This window comes from Balaenoptera ricei, chromosome 13 (assembly GCF_028023285.1).
Source record: "Balaenoptera ricei isolate mBalRic1 chromosome 13, mBalRic1.hap2, whole genome shotgun sequence".
NCBI lineage: Eukaryota > Metazoa > Chordata > Mammalia > Artiodactyla > Balaenopteridae > Balaenoptera > Balaenoptera ricei.
In genome coordinates this window covers 63,383,653-63,396,864 of record NC_082651.1, presented here as the reverse complement: position 1 = coordinate 63,396,864, position 13,212 = coordinate 63,383,653, and the positions used below count along the sequence as shown (strand labels likewise).

Below are 13,212 nucleotides of genomic sequence, written 5' to 3'. Positions count from 1 at the left end.
TGTTACATTGGGTGTTATTCAACCTCTGTGTGGCAGTTTCTTCCCTTTTAAAATGACAGTAATAACACACCTACTTCTTAGGGTTGTTATGAGGATTTGATGATTTTCTGAGGATTAGATGATCTAATGTGTATAAAGTACTTTGAACAAGGTCTGGCACATAGGAAGCACTTATGCTTTATTATTCTAGAAAGGATTTAAGGCAGCCTAAATGTATTTCAGAAAATCTTTAAAATTGAGGAAATAAAAGAAAAGTTATATAATGCTGCTGTCCTAATATAATTAGCATTGGAATAGGTTTTATTTTTATCTTTTGTTTTAGATACAAGTTTTAAAACTTAAATGAAGTATACTGTGCATAAGAGCACAAATCCTAAATGTGTAGTTTGATGGATTTTCACAAAGTGAACACATTGGTAACAACACACAAGTCAAGAAACAACATAACTAGCATCCCAGAAACCCCTCAGTTATCCTGATAGTTACTACCTCTCTTCACTTCAAGAGTAATTACTATCCTTCTAACATCATAGATTAATTAATTTTGCCTGTTTTTGAACTGCATATAAATAAAATAATTTTCTATAGTGCACTCTTATGTTTGATAGTCTTTTTAAAAACATAATTGTAATCCTAATATAGTTTTGTGCCCTTGTTTTTTCCTACTTGTGCTTATATTATCATAAGCATTTTTTAGTGTTGTTTTATGTTCATATTCAGCATTTTTAATAAGTACATAATATTTTATTGACTGGATATACTTTACCTTTTTCAATAATTAGGTTATTTCATGTGACCTTATTGTATACCCAATGTTTTCGATGTGGTAAATTAAGGTATATTGCCAGAATAGGTAAAAGAGAGTCAGTATTTTTATGGATTTGATGTTGTAAAATTGTTCAAGAATTTGTTGAATATCTACTGAATTCTGATGGTATAAAAAAGCATGGTGATCCCTTGACTATTTGGGACTCTGTGTATGCCAGGCAAACGTAAAATAGTTGATCAGTATCATAAGACACCCTGCAGATAATTACCAAGCTAAGTGGTTATCCTGTGGATTCTAAAGGGTCTTACAGTAAAAATAACTCATGAGGTCAGTGATTCGTGGGTATGTTGATATATCATTGAAAATGCAAAAGTTGAAATGCTAAGGCAACTTTCCGAAGCCAGGTTTGTTGGGGAAGAAAAGTGGAATTTAGTAACTTAAAATAAGAAATAGGAAGGATTGGATATTTGCAAGTAATTAAGGTAGTTTACAATTTTTTATTTTAATTATTTGTGAGTAAGTAACTACATTAACGTGTGTCAAAAGTCCAACAGAACAGAAGGATATACAGCGATGAGTCTCTTACTCTTGTCTCCCAGTTTCTCAGTACTCTTTTCTGAGGGCCTCTGCACAGCTCCAGGGACACATTTCTTATTGTACTCTATGTGAATTGCCAACACCTGCCCTGGGAGCAACTGGTCTTAATCAGTTTCTTGAGTATCCTACCATGGAAAGCCTGTGCCTAAACAAGTAAAAGTTTATGTCCATTCTCCCTCATCTTTTAGTTGTTTCTTAAAAGAAATATTAAGTAATTTAAATAATTACCAAGATCTAGGTCATTTTTAACTTTGGTTAAATTTTTATTTTATAAAAAAACCTTTATAAAGGTTTTATTTTTAACTTTGGGCTTGTGGGAACAGGGCACGTGTCAGTGGTCCTCTTCTGGCTTAACAGCTAGAGCCTGCATGTATTTAAACCCTTCAAAAACCTTACATACTATTACCAGAATAACAAATTATTTAGAAGACAAGATATCAAAATTAATTTTTTTTGACTGTAAGTTAAGGTTATTTTCGTAGGACATAGCAGTAATTTCCAAAATCTGGTGGCCTTATAAGACTTACTGATTAGAAATAACATTTGCAAGAAAGGCTTTATAAGTCAAAATATGATCTACTAAGATAAGAGGAAATATTTTCCCCTTTTTATCTTGGGGAGAATTTTTTTTTTTAACCAGCAATTACTAAGGCCTGTGGTTTTCAAAGCCAAATGCTGAAATTCCACAGACCAGGAAGAAAAAGTTATACTCCTTAAGGCAGACTTTCATTGGGACGGTCTCCTTTTTTTTTATCACCGTTTCTCAATTCCACCTGCTGTGATACCTCATGCTTTCTAGTTTATGCCTTCCTGGGGTTCTCAGGGCAAGTCTATTATCTCCCTCTCTAAGCATTTAAGATTGATCTTCAGGATTGCACACTGAATCAAGTTTTTTCTTTTTTAATATTTATTTATTTTTTGGCTGCGTTGGGTCTTAGTTGCGGCGCATGGGCTTAGTTGCCCTGCGGCATGTGGGATCTTAGTTCCCCGACCAGGGATCGAACCGGCGTTCCCTGCATTGCAAGATGGATTCTTAACCACTGGACCACCAGGGAAGTCCCCAGTTTTTTCTGTTTTTTACTGTCATTGTTTTGGGATGATTTTCTAGCAGAGAAAGTGGTGGAAATCTCTACTCCACCCTCTTAAACAGTAAGTGAGGAGTTAATTTTAAAGTGTTTGGCTGTGCGGTGAATTCTGTTAAGGAAAGCAAAGATTTCTCTTTTTCTTCTATTTTTATTAGAGCAGACATAGGGACAGTTATGACTAGATCTTTGAGTTTGATGCATACATCTTGTCCAGGACTATAGCCCAGTGATAGGTTCAGGAATAATGATGAAAATAGGATTACTTTTAAGTTACTGTCAGGCTCTTAGGAGGAAGAGAAGACTGGTTTCCTGGCACTGTGCTGAGCATCTCATGTTCATTAGCTGTGTGGTGATGGAGGCTGGCTTTAAAGCCAGGCTGGCCTGATTCCAGAGCCCATGCCCTTAAACACTGTACTGTATTTCTATTTTTTTTAATAAATTTATTTATTTACTTTTGGCTGTGTTGGGTCTTCGTTGCTGCATGCAGGCTTTCTCTAGTTGCAGCAAGCAGGGGCTGCTCTTCATTGCGGTGCTCAGGCTTCTCATTGTGGTGGCTTCTCGTTGCAGAGCACGGGCTCTAGGTGTGCGGGCTTCAGTAGTCGCAGTGTGTGGGCTCAGTAGTTGTGGCTCATGGGCTTTAGAGCTCAGGCTCAGTAGTTGTGGCGCATGGGCTTAGTTGCTCCATGGTATGTGGGATCTTCCTGGACCATTAGCAGGTGGATTCTTAACCACTGTGCCACCAGGGAAGTCCCTGTACTTTATTTCTTGTTTCTGTCAATTGTGTTTAATTTGATCCAAGTTGGATTAACATCAGAAGTGAAATGTACTATTTTGGCTTTTATTTAAGTTATATGCATGGAATTGCTTTATATGTTGTAATGCTCATTTTTCCATTCATTAAAACCTATTTGCACTGAGACTACAAATACTTTTTAGCTAATGGCTTAAATACTTTAATCTCCAGTAAGAATTGATATGTTATTACCTTTTAGGAGTGAGTTTCTGGGTATTTCTTCCTTTTGTGCTTTATCTAACAATCAAATTAGGAATTATAAGAACACTGTCCATATTACTATTTTTGCACTTATTTTCTGATAGGTCCAAAGAGTCCTCATGTTTGCACATACACTAGGACTGTTACTATTACTTTTAATCTTCTGGGATTTTTTTTGTTTTTGCTTTTTTGTCTTTCCATAAATTCATCTGAAGCCTTGGTAATTTTCCCATGTCTTTTCAAAGTTAGAATTCTTTAAAGAACATTGAATATATGTTAGCATATGAAATAGTTCACTCGTGAAATTGCTGATGATATCATTTGCATATGTTGAATTTGGTATTCTTATTGCCTTCTAGTTTAAAATTGAGTATTTCGTTTTCTATGACATTTAATATGATTAATGTAGCAATCTTATTAGAAATATATATCTCCAAATAAAAGTGGTTCCGGGCTTCCCTGGTGGCACAGTGGTTGAGAATCCACCTGCCAATGCAGGGGACACGGGTTCGAGCCCTGGTCCGGGAAGATCCCACATGCTGTGGAGCAACTAAGCCTGTGCACCACAACTACTGAGCCTGTGCTCTAGAGCCCGCAAGCCACAACTACTGAGCCCACGTGCCTAGAGCCTGTGCTCCACAACAAGATAAGCCACCACAATGAGAAGCCCACGCACCGCAACGAGGAGTAGCCCCCGCTCGCCGCAACTAGAGAAAGCCTGTGCGCAGCAACGAAGACCCAACAGAGCCAAAAATAATAAATAAAATAAATAAATTTATTAAAAAAAAAAGTGGTTCCTATAAATGTAGAAATGGTGGTGGTGGTGCTTATGTGATAATATATCATGCTTCTTGAGGCAGTGTACTTCCAGGGTTATATTAAGACTTAGACCTAGACTTCTTTCCAGGTTATATTAAGTATCCTTTTATGCAAGGATGTCTTTAGTTAGTAGTCTGTATTCTGTGGAAACAGAGAGGCCTGGCGGTCATACAGTGAGTGCAGTTTCTTTAAAACAGCAAAGCATTGCTCTGGCCTCAGAGGAAGAACAGGAGGGCTGTCACTCTACTGCTTTCCCACCACTTTTCTCTGCTTCCAAATCAAGTTTAGTGGAAACCCCTTTTTTCTGGTCTCTGGGCTGATCTGCTCGTCCCTTTGAATTTTATTTGCCTTCCTGTCCAGTCTGCACCACAAAGGCAACCCTCTTTCCAGTGCTTTCATGGGGGCCATAGAACTTCTTGCCCCATTGGTCCTTTGTCATACTGGCCACTCTCTCCTTAGCTTTCTTTCTCAATTAAAAGTTTCTGGAGAAGGTCACACAGTGCTGATTGGACCCACTGTACTTTCAAACTATCTAGTTTTCACTGCTGCCTGGTCTTACTTTTGTTACATGACTCATTTCAGTAACCAATCTAACATTTTTTATTTTCCCTTCAGCTGCCTGCTACATGTAAGCAGACGATCTCCTCCCTGATTCTTTTTTTTTTTTTTTAAACTTTATTTATTTATTTATTTATTTATGGCTGTGTTGGGTCTTTGTTGCTGTGCGAGGGCTTTCTCTAGTTGCGGCAAGTGGGGACCACTCTTCATCGCGGTGCATGGGCCTCTCACTATCGTGACCTCTCTCGCTGCGGAGCACAGGCTCCAGACGCACAGGCTCAGCAACTGTGGCTCACGGGCCCAGTCGCTCCACGGCATGTGGGATCTTCCCAGACCAGGGCTCGAACCCGTGTCCCCTGCATTGGCAGGCAGATTCTCAACCACTGCGCCACCAGGGAAGCCCCCTCCCTGATTCTTATAATCTCAAAATGTACCTGTATTTTCAGTCTTTTACTCCCTGGCTCTTTCTCAGAAGAGGAAATAATGCTCTTTCCTTTCCAAAGGCAACCTTTCCATTTTGCCTTGGTTACAGTTTTTTTCCCTATTCCTTCTCTGCTTCAATTTTCTTCCAGCGCATCCTGTACTGTTCTCCCTTCAAGTCTCTGCTGTTGCTGCTCCACCCTCCCCTCCCAAGTATTTTCCTCAAGATCCTATCTCTTTAAATCCCAACTATTTAGAGTATAGGCAAATGAAATACCCCAAAATGAGGTTCCCCAGCTCCCGTAGGAATTCTCTGCTTTCTTACTTGTGTCACATTTCATTGCATTTTGTATCTTGGTTGTTACTCAGCACTAACTGTAAGATGCAACGTGTCCTTCTCCTCCACTAGATTGAAAGTTCCTTGAAAGCATGTTCCTTTCTCTTATATTTTGCCATACTTCTTTTTCTTTTTTAATTTTCTCAAGCCTATGTAGCAGATTATCTGCTATTTAATGTATCAAATGAGTGGTTCTGTCTGCATTAAACCATGTGAAGAAAGATAAAGAAGAGGCTCAAAAACTTGTAATTGTATTTAGGTACCAGATTTGTTCTCAGCCATATAAATAAGCTGTCATGAAATTCCAGTCAACTGTTCTTACAGTGAGAGATCAGAAGTGCTGGTTTTAAAGAACAGAATGGTGATTTTAAAATAACAAAAATTTCATGACTAATGTTATAATTTATTCTTTTGGAATTTTAGAGATTAACTGACCCTAAAAATTATCTTGTATTCCAGTCAACTTGTGAATTAATGTATCAAATTGTGACAGCTGAGTAATTTTGAGTAGGATTGACAGGTATACTCTGTTTTGCCAACACTAACTTTGGTACTTCTGAAATTGTGATTTGAAAGTGGGATTGTCATGGAAACAGTAGAGCAGTCTTTTTAAAAAAAAAAACCTGTTAGCCAGAACACAAACTAATACTATAATTATTTCTGAAATGGCATGTTGAATAGACTTGTGAAACTAGCAATTTATTAGACTTTTTTTTTTTAATAAATTTATTTATTTATTTTTGGCTGCGTTGGGTCTTCGTTGCTGTGCATGGGCTTTCTCTAGTTGTGATGAGCAGGGGCTACTCTTCACTGCGGTGCACAGGCTTCTTATTGCGGTGGCTTCTCATTGCAGAGGATAGGCTCTACCTGCGTGGGCTTCAGTAGTTGTGGCATGTGGGCTCAGTATTTGTGGTGCACGGGGGCTTAGTTGCTCCCTGACATGTGGAATCTTCCCGGTCCAGGGCTCGAACCCGTGTCTCCTGCATTGTCAGGTGGATTCCTAACCACTGCACCACCAGGGAAGTCCATTATTAGACTTTTAATGATATCCAGACCAAAGACTGAGGGGGCTGTGTATCTTGCCTTGTGCTATGTGTTTTAGAGGCTTTTTCATTCCCTTGCTGTTTTACTTCTTAATACTCTTTCTGGAACTTTATGCTCTTTTTTTTTTTTTAATTAAAGTATAGTTGATTTACAATGTTTTAATTTCTGCTGTACAACAAGGTGATTCAGTTATATATATGTATATACATTCTTTTTTTATATTCTTTTCCATTATGGTTTCTCATAGGATATCGAATATAGTTCCATTTGCTATACAGTAGGACCTTGTTGTTTAGCCGTTCTATATATAATAGCTTACATCTGCTAACTCCAACCTCCCACTCAATCCCTCTTGCCCTTGGCAGCCACAAGTCTGTTCTGTATGTCCATGAGTCTGTTGCTGTTTTGTAGATAGATTCATTTGTGTCATATTTTAGATTCCACATATAAGTGATATCATATGGTATTTGTCTTTCTCTTTCTGACTGACTTAGTACGGTAATCTCTAGTTGCATCCATGTTGCTGCAAATGGCTTTATTTCGTTCTTTTTCATGCCTGAGTATTATTCCATTATATATATGTACCACATCTTCTTTATCCATTCATCCATCGATGGACGTTAGGTTGCTTCCATGTCTTGGCTATTGTGAATAGTGCTGCTATGAACATAGGGGTGCATGTATCTTTTTGAATTATAGTTTTGTCTGGGTATATGCCCAGGAATGGGATTTCTGGATCATATGGTAGTTCTATTTTTAGTTTTCTGGGGAACCTCCATACTGTTTTCCAAGTGGCTGCACCAACTTACATTCCCACCTTTTCTCCACACCCTGTCCAACATGTTACTTGTAGACTTTTTAGTGATGGCCATTCTGACTGGTGTGAGGTGGTACCTCATTGTAGTTTTGATTTGCATTTCTCTAATAATTAGCGATGTTGAGCATCTTTTCATGTGCTTATTGGGCATCTGTATGTCTTCTTTGGAGAAATGTCTGTTTAGGTCTTCTGCCCGTTTTTCGATTGGGTTGTTTGTTTTTTTGTTGTTGAGTTGTATGAGCTGTTTGTATATTTTGGAAATTAAGCCCTTGTCAGTCTCATTGTTTGCAAATATTTTCTCCCAATCTGTAGGTTGTCTTTTCGTTTTGTTTGTGGTTTCCTTTGCTGTGCAAAAGCTTCTAAGTTTGATTAGGTCCCATTTGTTTATTTTTGTTTTTATTTCTATTGCCTTGGGAGACTGAGCTAAGAAAACATTGGTAGGATTTACGTCAGAGAATGTTTTACAAAATTATGATCTCTTCTAGGAGTTTTATGGCATCATGTCTTATGTTTAAGTCTTTAAGCTATTTTGAGTTTATTTTTGTGTGTGGTGTGAGGCTGTCTACAACTTCATTGATGTACATGTGGCTGTCCCAACTTTCCCAACACCACTTGCTGAAGAGACCGTCTTTTTCCCATTGTATATTCTTGCCTCCTTGGTTGAAGATTAATTGACCGTAGGTGTGTGGGTTTATTTCTGGGCTCTCTATTCTGCGGAACTTTATGCTCTTGAACAGTGTTGGTTACTTATGATTCTGTGGTCAGCTTGAGAGGAAACAGTGATAAGATACTTGGTGGAACAGGAAAGAAGCATAGGGAGATTCTAGATCAGAGATGTCTTCTCTATGGATACTTACCATTTATGGAGAGTGGCCTAAGGAGTTTTAGGAAAAGAAGAGGAAAAGAAAGATGAGGTAGGTGAAGCCAACATCAGGTTTCTTTCATCCTTTTCCTGACCCCCTTAAACTTCTCTTCCTGCTTTATCATGAGAACTCAGAAATTTCTTGTGATTGTTAGAACTCACTTTTTTAAACTGTTCCGGGCGGAAGAATCGCTTGAGAAGCTCATTGCAGTTTCACAGGTGGGCCCCAACCTTGGGGATTCTGTATTCCACCTCCAAGTGATTTTATTGTGGGTAATCTTGGATCAAACTTGGAGAAGCCCAGTTAGAGCCAGAGGATTAGCTAGGAAGGCCCAAATTTGCTGTGATTTGGCTGCATCCGTTACTCAGTTTTGTTTGCTTTGTTTTTAAAATCTAGAGTACAAGGCATAGAAATCTTTTCTGGAGCAGTAAGTGCCTGAATAATTGTGTTTGTTTGTATAGCCTGTGACTGGTTCGTAATACAAGCTTGGTAGCAGATTATTTCCCCACTGATTTGGCATTTGCTACAACAAATATGTCTACTGCCAACTCCCTAAATATTATCTTGACATTCTATAGAGTTTGTTATTTTTCTCTTTATTTTCATCTTTTAAAGTGTTTCAGGGTCCTTTAAACCAGTGGCCTAGGCTGGGGCTGTCCTCCCCTCCCCTGCCACCTCTGGGACATTTGGCAGTGTCGAGACATTTTGGGTTGTTACTCTGGAAAGAGTATAGTGGGTGGAATTCAGGGATGCTGTTAAACAGCACAGAACAACCCCTCACAGCAAAGAATTATCTAGCCTAAATGTCAATATTGCCAAGGTTGCAAAATCTTTTTTTTTTTAACTTTTTACTTTATATTGGAGTATAGCTGATTAACAATGTTGTGATAGTTTCAGGTGCACAGTTTCAGGTGCACAGCAAAGCGACTCAGCCATACATAAACATGTATCCATTCTCCCTCAGGCTCCCCTCCCATCCAGGCTGCCACACACCAAGGTTGCAAAATCTTGCTTTAATATTTGTAGTCATTGTATGATTACTACAGGGGCAGCATATTTTTCCCTTCATATGACATGCTAGATGAACATTATGATGATGCAGGAATTGTAAATGCTGATGGAGAGATCAGTAAATAGTTAAGAAATTTAGAAAGCTGATTTGGTTCCTTTTCCTGTTCCTGTGCAATTTGAGGATTAATTTACTACTCGTATAGTTTACAACTGTAAGGAAAATGGTTGTTCATCTGATAGTGTTCTAAACCTAGGATCGTCTTCTGTGCCCACGCCATTTCCCCTACCTTTGAATGTTAAAGTTTACCTTTCAGCTATTACTTCAGTACCATCTACTACATAGTTTTTCATACTGCATGTTGTGACCCAGTGGTGGGTTGTGAAGTTAGTGTAGCAGGTGATAACTAGCATTTTTGAAAAGTTAAATACAATAGAAAAATAAAAGAGTGCACCACATATAGTAAGAGTTAAGTTTTGTCTTGCAAAACCTATTTTAATTATATGTTGTCAGGGAGGAAAGTTTCTTTATCCTACTACTCTCCTGGTTCTTTGGCTGTGGCCCTATGAATTGGAGTGACAAAAGACAGATTAACAAGAGAAAAAACAAACAGAAGTTTATGCTCACATGTGGGGGCACTCAGAGATGAGTAACCCTAGGTTTAGTTGGAACTTGGGCTTATATAGCATCTTAGCAAAGGAACGATAAATTTTCAGAGAAGTGACAAGACAAAGGAAAAGGACTTTGAGTTCCTAGGGCTACAAATTGTGGGAAGGGAAATGTATGGAAACTAAAGGTAGATAAAGGCTAGCTGGTAGGGTTATGTAGGTTCCTCTGTTGTCATCTCCAGGCTGTTAAGGGTCTAAAGTTGAGATTAATTGTTGTCCTTCCTGGTAAAGAAGGAAGGAAGGGGGAGCACCTTGGTAAATTTATGTCCTGCTTTTGGGCAAATAGGGAGAAGGCAAAGAGCTTTCCTCCTTTCTGCTCCTTCTCAATTGTCCTCAACTAAAAATAGTCCTTAAGGACCAAAGTAGTCCTTATGGACACTAGAGTGGCATGTTTTGAGGTGGCTTATTTTGCCCGCTACAATATCTGTGCATGTGTGTGCTGGGTCATGATGTAAAACTATATTTCTTGCTGTGGATTACAGGGAAAAAAATGGAAAGCCACTGATTCCAATAAATTACAAAAGCAATATTAGCTGTGTGTTTTATAGTTCTTGAAACAAGCTAAGATTTTATTTATTGATTTTGTGAAGCAATAAACTTATTTCAGTTTTTTAATTAGAAAATTTTGGCTTTGTACTATCATGAGGTAATTTTAGAATGCAGTTTGAATTTGTAAGACTTTCTGATAGAATAAGTATTGAATTTGGCAACATTCTTGAATTGTAATTCTGTTTCATTAAAGATCATTGTTTCCATGTGCAATAATGTGTCAATATCAACAGAGTTCCAATAATGAGATTCCTCTATTTAAGAAATGTCAATTTGATGAAAGGCAAACAAAATTGGGTATATTTCAGTATCATATGCTACTACTTAACTAAACATTAATTTGGTTATTAACTAATCAGAAACTGCTTACATCACAGTGTTATGGAGCTTTCCATCCTCTACAAAAAACTAACATTTCAGAATAGATTCAAGCTTCTTACATGGAGTTTTTGAGTTGAGACATGCCACCTAGTTGACAAATTTTAGTTTCATACTAAAATATTTAAGATTAATTCTAGTATAATTTATTTCAGATTAAATTTAGTGGAAGCTTTCGTAGAAGATGCAGAATTGAGGCAGAGTTTACAAGAAGATTTACTTCGTCGATTTCCAGATCTTAACCGACTTGCCAAGAAATTTCAAAGACAAGCAGCAAACTTACAAGATTGTTACCGACTCTATCAGGGTGTAAATCAACTCCCTAATGTTATTCAGGCTCTGGAAAAATATGAAGGTAATAAAATGATTTTGTTCTTGTTTTCCTTCACTCTCAATATACTTAGCAAATGTTCTGTCCTTTTAAAGTTGGTTCTGGTGACTCATCTTTAAGTTTTCCTAAACTTAAACTTAGGTTTGTATTGCCCTCTGGTTGTATCACAGAAGCCACAAGTCATGAGACAATTTAGAATTTTTTTTTTTTTAGAAATGAATATTAGCATTACGAGGTTTATTAATAGGTGTCTTGCACTAACAGTGGCAGTTGAACAGGGTTTGATTGCTAAAGACTCACAGGACGCGAAATGACAGTGCTTAACAAACATTTGGTTTATTACGGGAAAAGGATACAGTCTAGCAGCTGCACTAAAGTAAGGATAATGCATCACAGCCAAAGGCTGTCACAGCAAGGGGGCCGGGGAGGTCAGGTGCAGGTACCTATAAAAAGGTCCTTGGTGAGGTGCACCTTCTCAGATCAGGGACCATTATTGTATGCAGAACACCCTGGAACCAGGGAGCCTAAAACAGTCTTGCTGGGCTTTTTAATATTTTGCTGGTCTTGTGGGCGTATTCCTGTTCTGTAACTAGCTTCTACAGCAGAGCCTTCTTGGGGCCTCAGTGAGACCAGGTGCAAATCATCGATCACATGGTGCTAAGCTGAATGATCCACCTTGAATCTCCTGGGACTAGAGATTACAAAACAACACAATTAGTATGTTTCATGCCTTGACCAGGGGTCATTGCCAAGCAGGAACTTTAAGAAAACACAGCAGGCTAATTCCAGGCCTGCTGGAATTAACCTTTCCAGTACACCTATGAAAGAAAGTTAAGACAGAAGGTCTTGGTGGTAACAGTTAAAGTCAGAGGGAAGTTACTACAATAAAGTAAGCAAAGTCATATATTAGTTAATATAGTATTGGTAGGTAAAATCAACTTGCTCTTACAAGCATAGTTTTTAACTTTAAGTGAACATAAGTTTCTACAACAAATATTTTAGTAAGTACAGAGTTATATGTCTAATACATAAAGCATTTTAAGTTTCAGAGTTAAAAATCGACATCTCTTAGAACTATTGAAAACAAACCTTTCAATATTTTGAGAAAGCTTTATGAATTTTTTTGTAGGCAGACTTAAAAAACTATGATGACTGGTACAAAATAAGTATAGATTTAATTTAAATTTTAGGGTAACCTTTCCTCTTATTTATCTAACAGTGTAAAAGAATAGCTAACTGCTTATCGTTTCAGAGTACCACTGTATAAAAAGTATTCCTATTCTAGTCAAGGCTCCTCTTTAGACTGATGAGGCTTAAATGCCCTTGAATTTAGTTCCACCAAAGTGGAATTAAAGAAAATGGGTCTTTAATCTTTTCTGTTTCCATTCCTTAGTGTGGCTTAATTTCCCTCCTTTGTGGCTCAATTTCCTCATCCTGTAAATGAATATCTTCTACTGCTATGATTTTCTGATTCTGTCTCCTCTGGCCTCATTCCAACAGGATCAGTTGGAAGCACAAGGGGATTGACCAGTGTTAGGGGTGTAATCAGGGTGTAATCGTGGAGATAGGCTCTCTAAACAATTTACTCTTACCACTTAACATCAGCTGTTGTAAACATTTCTCTCACATCTCTTCCCTCATGAGGTAAAAAAGCCATCCTTGTCCCTGTGTCCTCCTCTTGTACCTGTACTCAGTGAAGTTTCTGAAAGCCTACATTTCCATATTCCATTCACTCCACTGGCTTCAGCCCTGACCACTGTACTGAAATGGCATTTGCTAAGTGACTTACTTGTTGCTAAATTCAGTGAACACGGTCCAGTCCTTATCTTACTAGGTTTCACTGGTGAGTGTGACAGGCTTTTTTTCCTCCCAGTTTTATTGAGATATAATTGACATATAACATTGTATAAATTTAGGTGTACAACACGATTTGATATGTATATATTATACTACGTAAATGATCACCACAGTAAG

At 37.9% G+C, this 13,212-nt stretch overlaps 1 protein-coding gene across 2 annotated transcripts in view; it reads left to right on the top strand.

The window, feature by feature from the left end:
* The window catches only part of MSH2 (mutS homolog 2), an 81,703-nt gene that overhangs the window by 15,527 nt on the left and 52,964 nt on the right, over positions 1 to 13,212 (top strand). For both annotated transcript variants that reach the window (XM_059943388.1, XM_059943389.1), the window contains exon 7: positions 11,063 to 11,262. In XM_059943388.1, the coding sequence (XP_059799371.1) occupies positions 11,063 to 11,262 (200 nt within the window). The remainder of the gene's footprint in view (positions 1 to 11,062; positions 11,263 to 13,212) is intronic.